Source organism: Pagrus pagrus (assembly GCF_965226575.1).
Source record: "Pagrus pagrus genome assembly, chromosome: 6".
NCBI classification, from domain to species: domain Eukaryota; kingdom Metazoa; phylum Chordata; class Actinopteri; order Spariformes; family Sparidae; genus Pagrus; species Pagrus pagrus.
Window position 1 is genome coordinate 19,166,375 of NC_140190.1, and position 16,695 is coordinate 19,183,069.

At 40.7% G+C, this 16,695-nt stretch overlaps 1 protein-coding gene across 1 annotated transcript in view; it reads left to right on the plus strand.

Moving 5' to 3' along the window:
- tsc22d2 (TSC22 domain family 2) overlaps positions 1-9,383 on the plus strand; it is a 36,756-nt gene extending 27,373 nt beyond the window's left edge. The window contains exons 2-3 of the mRNA XM_084355052.1: positions 8,065-8,116; positions 8,562-9,383. Coding sequence (XP_084211178.1) covers positions 8,065-8,116; positions 8,562-8,855 — 346 coding nt within the window. The 3' untranslated portion in view covers positions 8,856-9,383. The remainder of the gene's footprint in view (positions 1-8,064; positions 8,117-8,561) is intronic.
- Positions 9,384-16,695: the final 7,312 nt, after the last annotated feature.

Below are 16,695 nucleotides of genomic sequence, written 5' to 3' on the forward strand. Positions count from 1 at the left end.
AACTTTATGATCACGGACAATAAAGAAAAGACAGATTTATATTCCGACTGAGTGCACCTGATCAATGGCCCCACGCTCAGCCACTGAGAGTTACTTGATCCAGACCAGGTATGCGGTTGCTGTTTATGGCATAGAAACAAACATTTCATTATTGGGACAAGAGGGAGGAGGAGGAGGAAAGTTGAACGTGGGAAAACTGCAGCCTCACTCTTGAAGTTCTGACAGGAAAGAACTGTGCCAGTAATGTCCTTTTTTTGATTGATACATCTCATCAATTTGTTTTTGTAATTCTTTTATTTTTAGAAACACACAATTGGTTAATTCAACATCTGTCACTAAATTTTTACCAACTACGCCTTTTTTTTTTTCCTTGGCATGAACTTGATTGGACACACTTTCTCTCTCTCTACAAACAAAAACACACACACACAAAAACACACAATGTAATTGCTAACAGGCTTTGGGGCATTTCCACAGAGGACTTAGCCAAATTCAATTTCAAGGTCTTTCTTTGAGGCACGAACAATAGTAAGAACATAGTTTTGAACAGATTACTCAGCAGTTGTACACGAGGTTCTGAAGGCAGAGTATTGATGGACATGACGCGACTTGACGTTCTGCAGAGGCGGGAGGATCTGATAGATGATGGATTGAGATCATAACCATTTTTCCGTTGCTTGCATAACAGACCTCATGTCTCAAAAGCGGCACTGTGAGAGTGCAACATTTTCATCCTGTCAACTTTATCTTTGGAAACTTCTTGGATGTTTGACCTTTTATTTATCCAGGAAATGATTGCTGAGCATACATGTGTCTTTTTCAGCATCGTCTTGCTTCACAGTCAGTCAGTTAGAGACATTCACACCTGGGAGATGCCTAATATAACCAAAGGCGTCTACTTGCACTAATACGTGCACCAATAAGCAGCCAAATAGTTAGGAAGGGGTTGCGCATTTCACCTCTAGTGTTGACCTTAAACCCCTTTTCTAAACATTAAGATAACTGGAATGATTCAAGCTCAAGCCACACAGAAGCCAGAGTGAAAGACGGTGGGCTGAGACACGTATTAGGCTCAGTGTTTTTGCAGCATAGCTCCTAATGACATTAGTCTGACCCAAACCATGCACTTCAGAGAGAAAGCCCAAATGAGGCTAAGTCCTTGATCCCGTGATAAATGCTCTGCTGAATACAGAAGCTCGTTAACGGCGAGGTGCCAGGATTTTCCCATTAAAGCCTCGGGAGTAACACTATTACTTTTAACACATACCAGAGGGGTCCACATTGAGTCAAACGAGTGGCACAGGCCCAAATCACTCATAGAAAAAAAAAAAAGGTAGTGAAATGTGATCTTGAGGCGCATGTTACATGCTGAAGATCTGGTTTTAGTTGAGCACCGTTTTGGCCCTGATTATTTAAGCCTGCCTGGAGCCCCCGCTGTGTTTGCATATGGACATTGATGGTCACATTACACAGGGGCTCTTCAACCATTAACAGACACCCCTGCTGGCAGTTGTTTTAGAGTCTAAAATAATGAACGATGATGATCCGTTGTCTCAAGAATTCAGATTTTATCAGGGCCTTGATTCCTTCTCATGCTCCCTGTCGTCCGGTTCATCCGTCTGCTAGAGGTGAGCGTGTCTTCAGGGAGGACATGCTGGTGGCCTTTGAGTACGTCATATGCATGCCAAGATGTTTGTGCACAAGTCTGGGGTTTATGTAACAGGCGAGTGGGACAGTTCCTTCGGTCTGTTTACGAGGAAGCTCGGTGGCAGTGGACACACCTACTCATGACTCTGATTTAGTGCTGGAAAAATAAGACTTCCATCACCAGACAGGAGGTCCCTTCGGTCTGTCTAATTTTGTTTAGTCTCCCATTGTGCAAGTATGGACCACCCTTTACCCTATATGTAGACGATACTTCTCAACAATACGGCATTCGAAAAATCCACCGTGTTGTTCAGACGCACTCGTATCCTGCAGCCCTCACCATTCTTGGAAGTTTTAGAACAAAAGCACTTTGTCAAGAATCTTTTGGGGAACTTCAAGGCCACAACACCAATTACCGAGTAGGCCTCATGTGTTATGTCACTTGTTTCCCTCCTCAGGTTTCAGGCCATTTGTTTGTGACAAGCGTGTTGATGGCATGATATGTATGTTCCTAGTTTCACGTCTCACTATGAAAATTATCATGTGACTGCCACCTACTTCGCAAGTGAAAAAATGAACAACTTAAAAGTCAAAAACCAGTTATGTAACGCCGAAATCAAGCTTGTTTCATAACAGTGTGACAGCGATTAAACAAAGTCAACACAAGATTCATGTAGGAGCAGTTTGTGGCTTTTAATTGTATCATAAATCTTCCTCGGTTCGCCAAGTTGTCAGGGCATTGTACTTTTAAAAAAGACTTGTCTATGTTGGCTAAGTAGTTGAGATATTTAATCTTTTATCTCGAGTTCAAGACATTCTCAGTCGATTATTTGACAGAACATTTATGTAAGACTGTTTTGATAGCTGATAAATCCCATTAGTCATTTTTTTAATATAAATTCTGAACATTTGCAGGTTAATTGTTCTGCCAGGTGAGGATTTAATGCTTTTTTTTGTCAAATATTTATAAACTAGGGCTGAACAATATGCAAAAGAAAATCATATTGTGATTATTTTTGACAGATATTGTGATTGCGAGTCACACATTAAGTGGGAATGGTCATTTTTCCATTTCATTTGCTCTTAAAAGAAAAAAAAAAAAAAATGGTGTGATTTTTGCTTGGGTCTCTACCAAACAGACATGTTCCCTTACGTCTGGAGAACATGATTTGTAGGCACATTTTACCTTCATCAAGCGCCTGGCCATTCTGTGATAAAATTAATATTTTGATTAACCCATTAAACACGTTGTTTGAAAACGCCTCCTAAAACATGAAACACTTGAGAATTGTCAACCTTCACTAAAACTATTTCTCTGCCTTTTTTCATTCACATGTCTTGAAAGTGACAACGTCATCCAAAACACGCTCACGTCGCATCAGTCAACACTCAAACGATGCATCTGGTCCTAATAGGTTAATTTTGCAGACTTAAAATAAACTGTATATCATTTATGTTTTAAAGTGTTGGTCAAACAAGCAGTTTGGACAAGTCACTTTGGGCACGTTTAGTTGTTGTATGAGTTGTTTAAAGACACAAAAAGTTAGATGGTATCTTTCTGAATTAAGTTAATCTCCAATAAAAATGTTTCAGTCCCTCCTCTAACTGATATTGATGTGCATTTTATGAAAAAGAAAATTCACAGTGGAGTTTTTTGTGGAAAACTGGATGTGAACGCTGCCATGATCTAATTTATCTAATAAGACAGGTAAGCATGAGAGGCTCGTAGATCCCTGTAAAGAGCTCAGTCTTTCAAAAATACTGGTCTCTTTGTTTCCACAGTGATCATTAGTTTAGTTGCAGCTGTTTTTGAGCATGTCAGTAAGTCAGATTTAGAGGCCACTTTCAGTTCTCTGAGCCTTTTACAAAACATGTGACATTTCCTTGTTCATTTATAGCATTCGGCTGACACGACAGAATACGTTAGCGATTGGTATCAAAAGTTTCACTCGCTAGATCACAACTACAAATGTTAATGAAGGGTCAGAGCGACGATGACAGCATCCCTGTGTCTGTTGAGTGGTTTTGTCTCATTAACATAGATGATGAAGGGTAATAATTTGAAACGACATACTCATTTTTCAGTGAGCTTGTAAAATAGAAACTTCTAGTTCATTTCAGGCCCTGACAATGAATTCTTTGTGATCATTTAGACATGACTAAACTGCTCTTGCCTGAAGCAGCTCTGTGGAGTTTTGTGTCGCAGCTACTCGGAGCCTCTGCTGACCTCATCTGGCGTCCCGGCTGAAGTGCACCTCTAGGGAACGGTCTCTATTAACCGGGGCTACATGCATCTCAAAGAGAACAACAGTGAGTCGTTAGTGAGCGCACTCGTCTGTTGTTACAGCCCCCACCCTCTAGCTATTGTTTTGAAATACACTTTCCAAGGGACGGGGGTTATCACTTAAAGGCTGAGGTCTGATTTATTCAGCTGCCTCCCCCCACAGTGAGTGTTTGTATGCTTTGCGATGGGGACGTGTGCCGGTGCATGTGTGCCCTCAATGGAGAGAGCGCATTGGATTTCTGATGCTCTGAAACATCATGTGATAAACCCAGAGACATGGAGGAGACCACACTTTGCTTGCGCACGTGTCTCCTCTGATGTAGAGCGACGCATGAAGTCAGTCTCAATCATATCTACATTAAAGGCGTGTTGAGCTTTACGCCTTTCTTCGGAGCTGCTTGCAAGAATGTGAGCAAGCCGGTGAGACTTTTCAGCTGGTATCAAACCCAAAACTCGTGGTTCCAGGACTGTTTTGATAGTGAGGAACTCGACTGTGTGCTTGTCACAGCGTGATGGTGGCTCTGACACAGATGTCTCGGTTTAGAGGTGCTGGCCTCGGGGCCGGAGGTGTCCGGAGTTGGAATGTGCTGCCTTGTGGTCCTGGAGATGTTTGGGGGCATGTGTGCGCTGCCGCAGTCTGCGGGGAAGGCCCATGTTGAGGTTAACACAGCGAGCGGTCCTTATATAAACCACCACATGTCTTCCTCCTTGAATAAAATGTACAGTTGGCTTTGTTTTGCTTGGACACCGAATGGCAACAAATGAGTTTTTGTCCCCCTAACTTTAACATTTCTTGTAACTGCTTCAGGACAGATCTCCCAGTCACTTGTCATGTCTCTTGTGGACATTCTTCTGTCCCCCTTTGTCCCAGATGTGTAAATGCTCAGTTCAAAGGGAGGAATGTCTTCTCCTCGTGTTGTTTATCAGCCTTTAGATCGCACGACCGAGTGAGTCCCTCGTTGTGGAATGTAACTCATTTACCCCGCTGTCGTCACGTCAGTGTGGATCTGTCATGCTGTACATCACCTCCAATCTGCATTTATGCTATTTTTAGAGGCTCTGAGCAGATAAATAATCTAACTATTACTTTTCCTCACATGTTTTGTACTTTGGGAGAGAGAAGTAGTAGAGGAGGACTGTGGAAATGTGAAATGCTGCATTACAAATTTGTTTATGACTTGTTATGGTGTTTCATTTCACTGATGTCAGCTTAATGTCAATGTGAGCAATAAAAACGTGCGAGATTTTATCACTAATATGCATTTTATGTCGCTCAGTCTGCATTTCACACTTGATGTTGATGTCGCCTGCTCAGATTTGACGATTTCACAGCTTGAAGTTGTTTTTCCTCAACACTAGGTACGGAATAATCACATTAAAAGGGCGATGGACGGTCCACGTGCGGAGAAAACCGAAAAATGTTGCAGTAAGAGACCGATTTAATGGCTCATTTGACTGCAAACAGCTCCAGACTCAATAATTGTCATTCACAGAATAGAAGGGAACAGGTACAACCAGATGTTGATGACACGATGTTTTGTCAGTACATGCAAAACCACTTTTTAATTAACGCTTGGCTTTTAAATAAGCCGTCTTGTCCCTCAGGAGTCCTGGGTATAATTTTTTTTGACAGACGGTTACAGTTAATAATGTAGTTTGTACAGGCGTCTCCCTCAGAGTAAATTAAGTGGAGAGGGGAGGGAGGGGAGGAGGGAGAGGCTCAACTCCGCCTCTCTGTTTTCTCACCATGTGACTGAGCGTGCTTTTAAAGGACACACTCTCAGCTCCGACTTTCAAACAAGAAGCATCTGTGTTTTAACACTCAGTCAGTAAAGAACGGTAAAGAAAGTTTTAGAGGAACATGCGCTGCAAAATGAGCTACAGCCTGCCCTGCTCGCCGGGAACCTCGCCGACATATTCAGGACGTTTGATGTCCTACAGGGCCAGATGCGTCAGGTAAAGGACTTTCATATACGATCTGTGTCATTTGTTTACTTTCGGATAAGTCAACTTATATATGTCCTGTGTGCTTCGGGGGTAATGTCCTTTTGGCGGTGCGTATTATGTTTTATTTTATAGGATTAATTCCCTCCTACATACGCGTTTAAACTTAGTGGCACGCTCCCACTCCGGGGACTGAAGACATCTCATTCAGATGCAGCTCTGGTAGAAATCCAATCTGCCCAGTGTCCATTTGCTCTCGCTATGTGCCCCCCAGATGGACTAAGTGTTTTGCCATCAGCTGTTCGGTATGCAGGACGCTCTTCTTTCTGTTTGTGGCACTCCAACATGTTTCCTCCTCAAGTGTGGGCATCTGTTTGTGATCGGGAGCGGTGTACGTGCCCTCCAGCACGCAGGAGAGCGACATACACAAGCTGGAGAGACGGCTGGTGATCCGTATGGCGGTGTGTGGTTAGATAAAAAGTTTGGCTAGAATTTACGCACAGCTTTTACGCACACCAAACCTCTTGTATTTACCCAAAGACTGAAACACGTGAATATATTTTACATACTATATTTAGTGTGTATCAAGCCTCCATCACCTTTTACGTTTGTGTTTTTTAAGATAAGTCGAGCCAGGAATGATTTTTCCGACAACTCTTTTGTTTTTTGTTGTTGTTGTTGTTGTTTTTCTTCTTTTCTTCTAACGCGTGTTTTCTCGCTGGACTTGAGTCACAAACTTGTTTCCAAACATCACTGGATGCTCTGCACATTATGTTCCACTCATGTCTCAGACTCACGCCACAGCGCCTACTAGCGGCGCAAAGACGCGTCGGTCCTTCTTTGTGTTTGCATCCACATCCCAGCAGGGCGGTGATTGTGCAAGCAGCGTTATCTGTCGAGACGGATCAAGATCTTTAAAAGATATTCCCGTTCCGTGAAGTCAATCCCGAAACTTGGCATCGTTTTTGTCCCGCGAGGATCGTACGCGTGGTTTAGTAAGTCGATCTTTCTTATGTGCAGATTGGTTGGAGACGCGTTTTCGTTCTTTGTTTCAAGGGGGAAGGGTGGTGGAAAACAAAATGTGCGCTGCTCGCAAGCGATATGTAGATGTGTGGGTGCACACAGCCTAAGAGCTGCAACAGAAAACGCGTTTTTTTCTTTACAGATGTTTATGAGAGGTGGAAGCGATCAGCCGCACCCCGCAGGAGGAGAGTCCCATTCCTCGTCTGTAATCTGCTTTTATTACAGTGGAGGAGTCATGCATACATTAAAGCGGATGCCACCGCGACTGGTTGAGATGTCGGGATTTGAACAGTCTCCAGGTGCTTTGTTATCCGGGCTCCTGCTGGCAGATTTACAGCGGGGATGTTTTAGGAAGACGTGTTGAGAAAACGGCGCTTTTACTACATTTCAATGCCTCTGAAACCCCATAGACGAGCACAATAAGATGAGCATGCTCTGATTCAGGCATCAGCATCACGGCTGGTTGCACTGATGAAAGACGTCACACTAGGCGCGTCAGCTGCTGCTGTGTTAATGGAAATTTACTCCTGTTAATCTCCTGTAGCCTCATGCCAATGTGGGCCAACAAATATACCTCTAGAGTAAAAGGATATCCGTGTGTATGATTTTTGTTGGGTGTGTGGTGGAGGATTATGCAGAAATATTTGTCTATTAAACGTGTGTAAGCTGAAGGTTTTTCCCCTTGACGCTAGAGCTGCAACGATGCTTTGATTGATCGTTCAGAAAATTGAAAGAAAATTAATCGGAGAGCTGATTACTGTTGAGACATCTTAACATCTCACCCTCCTCACCTTTAAAAACAACACCTCTCCTCTTCGCCTGTATTGACAGTAGCTCTTGGAAGGTTTCGAAAGAGTCCATCTGAGACGCTTCCTGTCAAGTGCGCTAAAAATAGTCTTGTTTTTTATTTTTGGTCCGTGTGTTTTGGATTCCATCTCAAATCTCTTCATCTCATTCTCTGGAAAGGGATTTGACCGTTAATCTACGCATCAGATATTTGTTTAGCCTCCCGAGGCACCAGTGAGATCATGTTTGGGCTCATGCTTGGCACGTTAAGGACCAGATTTGGCACTTGAAGTGAATGCCAAATAGCTGATATCATCTCAAGCACGCGTAAGACATGAGATGAGTATCTTGTTGTTAACTGTCGCTCTTTGTCTCTACAGTGCATCCGGTGCCAGCGTTGTCGCCATCGATAACAAGATTGAACAGGCAATGGTGAGTTTCCACACATTTTAAAAGCTAAAACAATGTGACACACATTCTCTGTAGGCCTCAACAGTGACTTGTTTCCTGATGAGTTGTCCCAGTTACACAACTGTCTCAGAGCTGATGAAGGTAAAACTCACTTGGAGGAACATTTAATCTAATAATCCATGACAAATTCACCTATATTTAGCTCACGAAAGCTCCCGCATTTCCTGCTCTGGACAACTTGCCTTCCTTTGGCCTCTCTTTAAAACAACACAGTAGAAAACAAACAAATTGCTGTATATTTGTTCACGCAGTTTGACTGACAGGTGACCTCAGGTCACCACAGGTGAAATTTCGTTACAAAACTGTCACAGAAATCTCACCGCAGGATAAAGCTGTCGGGTGACATTTTCTGTTGTCTAAAAACTATTTATGTGCTAATCATAGTTTCCCTTTTCTCGTCTTACAGGACTTGGTGAAGAGCCACCTGATGTATGCTGTTCGCGAGGAGGTGGAGGTGTTGAAGGAGCACATCAAGGAGCTGTACGAGAGGAACTCGGTGTTGGAGCGCGAGAACGCCGTGCTGAAGTCGCTGGCCAACACGGAGCAGCTCGGTCAGCTGTCCACTCAGCTCGTTCAGAGCAGCAGCACGTCGCCGCCGCTTCTGCAGCAGCAGCAGCACCCGCTCGTCACAAACAACAACAACAACAACAACGAGGGGAGTCAGAGTGTCCCTCATCAGCCCAACATCACGTCGGCGTGATCCCCCTTCTTCAATACACACACTCAAACACACACCACCCACGGACAGGAGTGGAAGATCCTGTTAGTAATGACAACAACTGCTACCGTCCCCTTAGCTCCATAAAGCAAAAGGCTCGGCTCTGCATTCAATATGCTCCATTCGAGGAAAAATCAACAACAGCAACATCTTTGTTTGCCACCAAGAGCCATGCTTCAGTGTGTGCACGCTGCCGTCACCGGGCCTTCACATTATTAAGACATTTACCACCCTGTCAAAGTCTTATTCTGTCCCCGTGGTTGGCTGCAAAGAAAGCTGAAAAAGAAGGAGTGGCAGGGGAGCCGGTGCACACCATAAAACTGCATGCTGTTCTTGTGCAGGAGACGGTGTCAAAGGGCACAGAGAGCTTGATTTGTCTGGGCAAAAGTGGTGGAAAAGGGCGGTGCAACCCTGCGAGGGGACTGACATGGGTCCTGTAACATCCAGCAGGGACTGTCCTCCCGGTATCCCCACGCCACATCACTCTCTGGCCCAGAAGAGTCCAGAGAACTGGGGGTGGGGCGGGGTGGGGTGGGGGGGAGTTGGGGAGGGTGGAGGTGGAAGTATTTGTCCTCCCTGAGCAGAGGAGGACGCCAGCGGTTGCCTCGGCATGAGTGGAGCAAGTCGAGAGCCTCGGCTTGTTATATGCTGCAACAAATGCTTGTGTTGTTTTCTCAGAGCCACCGTTCTTTGACATGAATCATAATACCTTTTTTTTTTTTCATTAGTTCAGTTTTAGTATTTGCATTTATTTATTTCAGGGCTGCTATTTTCATAATGTAAGTGAACAGTGTCATGGAGATACTTATTAAAAACAAAAAAGAAAACCTTTCTCTTTGGTCTTTTGGTATTTTAGAATCTGTCAGGTATTAAATTTGGTAGTCTCTCTTGCAACAAGTAGATCTCAGTAAGTAGGCAATAAGTTCCATACTAGAAACTTTTCTTCTCATGAAATAGTGCTAACACTAAAGCCGAGCTTACATTAGGTGAAATCCAGGTTGAATGTATATTTTGTAAAGTGTAAAGTATTAAGAGCGAGGAGGGTTTGTACAGGAGAACACCTGTTGTTAAAGATGTGATGGGATGTTTCGATAAAGAAAACTATTAATGTACTTTTTTTAGACTTTCTTTGTCAAAACAAAAAAAAATAATTTGTGGGTTTGGTTGGGGGATGAAAAGCTGTGAAAATTGTTTGACCTACTTTATAACCAAAGACGCAAAGCTGTGTAAGTCTTTTTTTTTTTTTTTTTTTTTTTTTCATTTTTAAATGCACACTCATACTTTTTTCTACTCTCTCCTTCCCTATATTTTTTTTTTGTCGCTGTTTTGCATGTTCTGCATGATCTATAATCAAACCACTTTCTTACCTCATGTTTTTATCTAGCACTCTTTATTTTTCTGTCAGTCTGTGAATGATTGTGAAAGGATTTATGAACGAGAAAGGGAACAATGAGGGCAGAGAGAGGGTAGAGTCGAGGGGAGGAATAAGATGAAGAATGGAAAGGTGTTTGTGTCGGGTGGAGGGAAGGGCCTTGTGCACAAAACAGTCAGAAAAGGAGCCATCTTTTTTTTTTTTTTTTGGTCATGTAAATGCTGTGTTGACTTTCATATGCAGAGAAAAGGTTTTGTTACATTGCCGATTTTAATGTATTTAATGAATGCAGCATTTAGATTTCGATTGTAGTGTACCAACACTTTGCTTACAAAGAAAAAAAAACAAACTAGACAAACATTATCTGCAGAAAACAAAACAATGGAAACTATTAAACATTTCACACTTTAAAGCTGGAACCCAGTCGATTGTGTGTGAGCATATTATGGGATGTCCTGTCTGTGTCACGTCTTTTGTGCCTCCTGTGCCGTCGTCTGCTGTCGTCAGGCGATTCGGTTTCTCTGTGGCTTAGAACCAAACCAAAACGCTTGGTAAATGTACAATCAGTCATCTTTTTACAGGATGGACTCTATGATTTCCTTTTTTTTTTTTCTTTTTTTTTTTTGCAAATGGGCTTATTTCTTCACTCGTTTAGACTTTTTTTTTTTTTTTCAGTTTTCTTTCGTTTGAAGGAGATGCCGTGTACATGCCAAGTGTACTGTATGAAAGTGATCACTGAGCCTTGGATAAAATATCTTAATGCCCTTGTTAATGTGCTGTTTCAGACAATTTTAGTTTCCAGTCAAAAATAAATTACTGTTTTATTAAGAGAATGTCTTCATGCTTGTTTTTTTATTACGTTTATTCCTGACAGCAGTTTGATTACAAACATGGGTCTGCAAAACACCGAAGATTTTCATGAACACATTTTCCCACTAAATATAACAGTGAGCCAGGGTGCACAATACCAGCACCCTGAAACTGAGGCAGCTAAATGAACATCAGCCGTTATTATTTTCACCTGTATTTTACTACTCAACGTGTCAAAACGTCGTCTGAGCCCCGAACAGTCCAGAGTCCCAGATGTTAAACAGAATTAGCTTGACCTTCAAAATAAAACTTCAGCTCTTCATGTGCATGATTTCCAGAGTCGATTTGATCCATTTTGTTAATACAAGAGGATGCTTAATTTAAATTTATTTTCACTTACATTTACATATATATAAGAAAAGTTAATAAAAGTGAAATACATGTGCAGGTGAGGTAGAAACCCATTACTGTCCTCGGATATAGAGAGCAGATGAAACGGGACATTTAAGTTATGATTAGCTGCTTATTGAAAAAAAAAAAACACTGTTGAAACACAAGATCAGTTAGTTCAAAGTATAATTACATGTATTGTTCAGTTATCTATAACAAAAATATACTTTGTCAGTAAACAAAGTAATTTTAAGTAACTTAAAGTTAGATGAATATAGAGAAAGTGTTTGGAAACCAGGACACAGGAGAAGTGGGTCGAGGGTTATTCCAACTGTTTTTTAATTTCCTGCAGAGCATCTGACCAACATAATGATGAACAGTTTAATGCTAATCATTTCCCATCGTAAGTTTTACATTTAGATGAGGATTTAGACATTGTATGTTTTATTTTACTCTATTTCAGTTACATTTTTTCTCCTTTACAAAATAAATGTTTCCATTTAATCCACACAGAAATGTTCAATAGTGTAAATCACAACACAAGCAAAATCTTATGAAAGGAAAAATAGAACAAAGAGACAGACTGGCCAGGGACAGCAAAGGAGAGGGAAATTTAAATAAAATGGATTTATAGAATGAATAAATACAATAAAAAAAGGCAGTTTAAACTCTAAATATTTTCATAAACACAGAACATTTAATTGTGTTTATTATTCCTTCAGTTCAGAGCTGATTCAATATGTAAAATCTTCAAGGAGTAAGTGTAAACATTGTCTTTTATTATTTTCTCTATTAAAATCCCCAAATTTGAAATAAAGTTAATTGTGTGGCCTTTACATTCAAAACTGTGAATGATAAATTTAACATACACTTTTGTATCTGTAATGTTCAAAATGCCAACACAATCTGACCAATATGACTGATGTGAAACTCTCCAGTTCTGCTTTTCAGATTGTTGACTTCGTCAGTGGTCACGTATCCAGCTAACCCTGACCGCGGCATTTCCAAGTCACAGTCTGTACAATACCTCAAATCCTCTTCCTGCAGTTCCTCAGAAAAGCAGGAGACTCTGATAAAGCTCCTCTGTGGAATCTGATTGTTAGTTTTGGAGGAATTTATTTTTCCAACAGGGAAGTAAATAATCCCTGTGAGTTCGCCTGAAGGAAACATGAGACAAAACAATCTGCTTCTTCTGAAGCAGGAATGGAAGTTCACATCGGCACGGAAGAATGTGTGAAAACCTAAATGACGACACTAATTACCTACCTGTCATCATTTCAGACATAAATTATGACATGCCTGCTCAGAAAGGTGGTAATTTTCATCCACTGACGCCTGACGTCACCATTAAACTATCAGTGTCTAAATCAAGTCGGCAAGATAAATCCAAACTTGTTTACATTTCTCAGTTCTTCTTTATGATGAGTTTACTGAAAGGAAAAGTTCATAAGAAAATGAAAATTCAGTCATTGTCTCACACTAATGCACTTTATGCAAAACATAAAATGCCCCCCCACAGCTCCTCGGGGGTAATCTAGTCTACGGAAGCCCCAAGATCCAAGATTGATTTGAAAAGACGTTTTTTTTTTACACCCTTGAAGCTGAGATATCCTGAGATTCATGTGCATTTTTCAAGGATTCGGCCTTTCACTCTGATTGTTGGGCCTGCAGTGGTGGAGAGGGTGGTGTTGAGCACAGGATGGGTGCTGGATGGAGGTGTCAGACGGGTGGTGTCAGACTTTTTGACCCTACTGTACTGTATGTATTTTATTAACCATAGCGCTTTCAGTGGTTTATCCCTGCATTTTATTCATAATTATGTTTTATCAACCACTTTGTGTTACTTTGCTGTATGAAAAGTGTTGATTGTATATGTATTTTATATGAAGTCGTTTTATGTTATTTTATTTTTATTTTAAATACTTCAGCTGTTTAGGAGAATGCTGCAACACTGTTTTGCTGTGAAGTTCCAGAAATGTTTTGCGTACTACCCCTTTTTTGGGGGAACTTTCCCTTTAGTGTGTGTCTGTGTGTGTGTGTGTTTGTGTGTGTGTGTTTTAAAGTAATGTGAGCCAGTCCTGAGCCTTCTTTATGTAACACTCTGTTGTTTGGTGCCCAGATCTTTGTCTTTCTCTGAGCTCGCAAGTAATCTTTCAGTTCATTTCTCTTTCCAGGTACTGACTGAGTGTTGTGTTTGGCAGAGACTCTGACACGTTTGTCACGTCTTAAATCAAACCGCGTGTCATCATTTTCAACAAACTGAGAATACGAGCTCTGTAATAACTCCTAGATGTCAGCAGGAAAAGGCTGCAGGCCTTGTTGTCAGCTTCATCAAAGACGAAGAAGTTCTGCAGAATGCAAATAATCAGTGACAGCTGGCTCATTCTGTATCTCCGTCTCTGCGCAGGCCTGCAGTGGTGAAGATAAATGTGGGAAAGCCAGGCTTCAGGCAATGATCATGTCAGTGATGCCAACAAAAAGGTTGTAGCTTTAAAGAAAATAATTACCTAATCTCAGATCTTCACCAGTGACCTGAAGATGCTGCAACAGTGTGGATGACCTGATTCGTTCCCTCCAGTTTTTCCTTTGAATAAGTGGCCTGCTGATACAAATGACTGACACATTGTTGGTAGGAGGAGAGTTTCGTTCCAGTGAGTGCATGCCCCCGACGAAGAGGGTTTTCCTGAGAAGCAAATATCAGCAACTTTCCAACTAACTGAGTCACAATCCCATGACCTACTAACATACGCTTAATTTCTCTCTAAAGACCTCTGCATCTGTTTTAGACAGAAGCGTCTTGCTGCTAAAATCACGGATCACTATCACATTATAACTTGTTTTTCACGTTGTTATCACGAAATGCAAACGTAGCATGTGTTTTTTGTGTTATCATGTCAATAATCTAAGGAGAAAACCTTTTTTCTCTCTCATATATGATGATATAACAAGAAAATATGGGGATATAATGTTAATATATCTTTATAGAACAAGAAAATATAATGAAATAATGTGAAAATATTGTGTTATAGTGTGAAATATTGTCATATAACTTGAAGATATCCTGTTGTAATGTGGAAATATCTTGTAATAACGAGAACATACCTTGATATAACCTGAAAATATCTCGATATAACAAGAAAATATCTCGATATAACATGAAAATATCTCGATATAACATGAAAACATCTCGATATAACAAGAAAATATCTCAATATAACATGAAAATATCTTGATATAACAAGAAAATATCTCGATATAACAAGAAAATATCTCGATATAACATGAAAACATCTCGATATAACATGAAAATATCTCGATATAACATGAAAACATCTTGATATAACGTGGAATATCTTTAAATGATGAGAAAATATCTTGATAATATGTGTAAAAATCTTGATACAACATAAAAAACATCTTGTTATAACAATTTTTCATTTTTCAGCATATAATTTGATCTTGATCTGTTTCTGGAGTGGCGGCGAGATGCTTCTGTAGCTTCATTCTCCTCATTATTGATACAGAATTAGAGAACAAAAAGTCTTTTCCTTGAACTTATTTGTACAAAAACAAAACAGCAGCTTTCTTTTTAAGGCTCGCTGGTTGTTATGTTTACAGGCGCCACCATGTGAATCCAATTGAGTTTTACAAAGTTACTTGTAATCAGATCATCTGTTACTGAGGTCCGAACAAAGCTGGACCGGCCCTGCTGGCTCATTTTTACTGCAGCATCTGGCTTGACATTTGGATGGCCTTAGGTTTTTGTGTAATCATCATCAAAGGTTTTTTTTTTCCTCTATCATTTGAACATTTGTCCCTGTTTGCCTTGGAATGAATCAATTTTGTGTTGTATAATACAATTTGTGCTGAACGTTATATAACAGGAACAAAAAGGACCTCAGAAAACACCAGTTGATAGATTTTGTGTGACCTTGATTCCCCACCGCTGTGCCCTGTTGACTTTATTAACACAGAACTAAACTGCATCTTCACTTGTCTGTCTCCTCCATGAATATATGAACAAACTACAACAGCTCCTTTGTTGCAAACTTAAAAAACTGGATCGACCGGGCTTCGTGTTCCTCCTCAGCTACTTTCCACTCATCATGTGTGTTCATGTTGCAGCAGGTCAAAGCTCTGAGTCACAGCGGCTCGTCCACAGCTGTGGGAAGAACCGGGTGTGTTTTCTACGTCACTGTGAGCAAATACAGTGAATTCAGTTCAACACCGTGACATTGTCTGTTGTCTCATCTTGACGTGTTCTGATTTCTGACACGTATTGAAAAGACAACACGTCGTATGAGCACGTCCAACAGAGTGTAGCGTGTGGTCATGTGCCTGTATGATGTGAGTGTGTGTATGTTTGCTGTCTTTGAGTGTATTTTTGATTACTTTTGTATTACATGGAAAGGTACGAGGCTATATAGATTAAGTTTTACTTACTTACTTACTTCTTATGCAGCGGCTGAAAGTAGCTTTTATCCAAGCATTTTAGTGTGATACAGTTCTGAGGTACTTGTGCTTATTATTATGTACTCTACTACATTTATTTGACAGATACAGTTACTAGTTACTTTATCAGATTTAAATTTTACACATAAACTCTACAACTATATGATTAAAATCAGTATTAATGGTTGAAGGAAGAAAAACAGCATCAAAATGCTATTTACATGCAATGTAATGTGATTTTGTTTTCATAAAGATCCATCCATTATTCCTGGAGATCTATCTCGCAATGTTAAAGGAGTAATACATAAGAATGTGGCCACAAATTCTTACGAAAAAACAAATTAGTACTGTAGCTGTCGATACCTAATCGAGTCAGTTAGTCACTCAGCTGGTGATTTGGACTGGGAGCTTTGAGAACCGGGGAAGGGTCTGTGTTTACAACACTAGCACAGGAGCTCTCATTTTTTAATGTTTCCAACTAATATTCTTACATAATGCACCTTTAAAGAAGGTGAGAAATCTGTCCCTCTATCAGATCCACACCAAAACTTAACGGGGTCTATTGTAGACCAAGACCCATCCTACTTCCAAGGTTTTTAGAAATCCGGTCTGTAGTTTTTATGTAATCCTGGTGACAAACCAACAAACAGACATGAAAAAATAGCCGCCTTGGCAGAAGTAATAAGACAAAATAAAGGGACCATTCTGCAGATCAGATTTCTGCCCTTGCTCCAAATAATTTGTCAAAATTTGTCCTTTCTCGGCATCAACGAACAGTTCCTAAGAATCTCAAGTGTC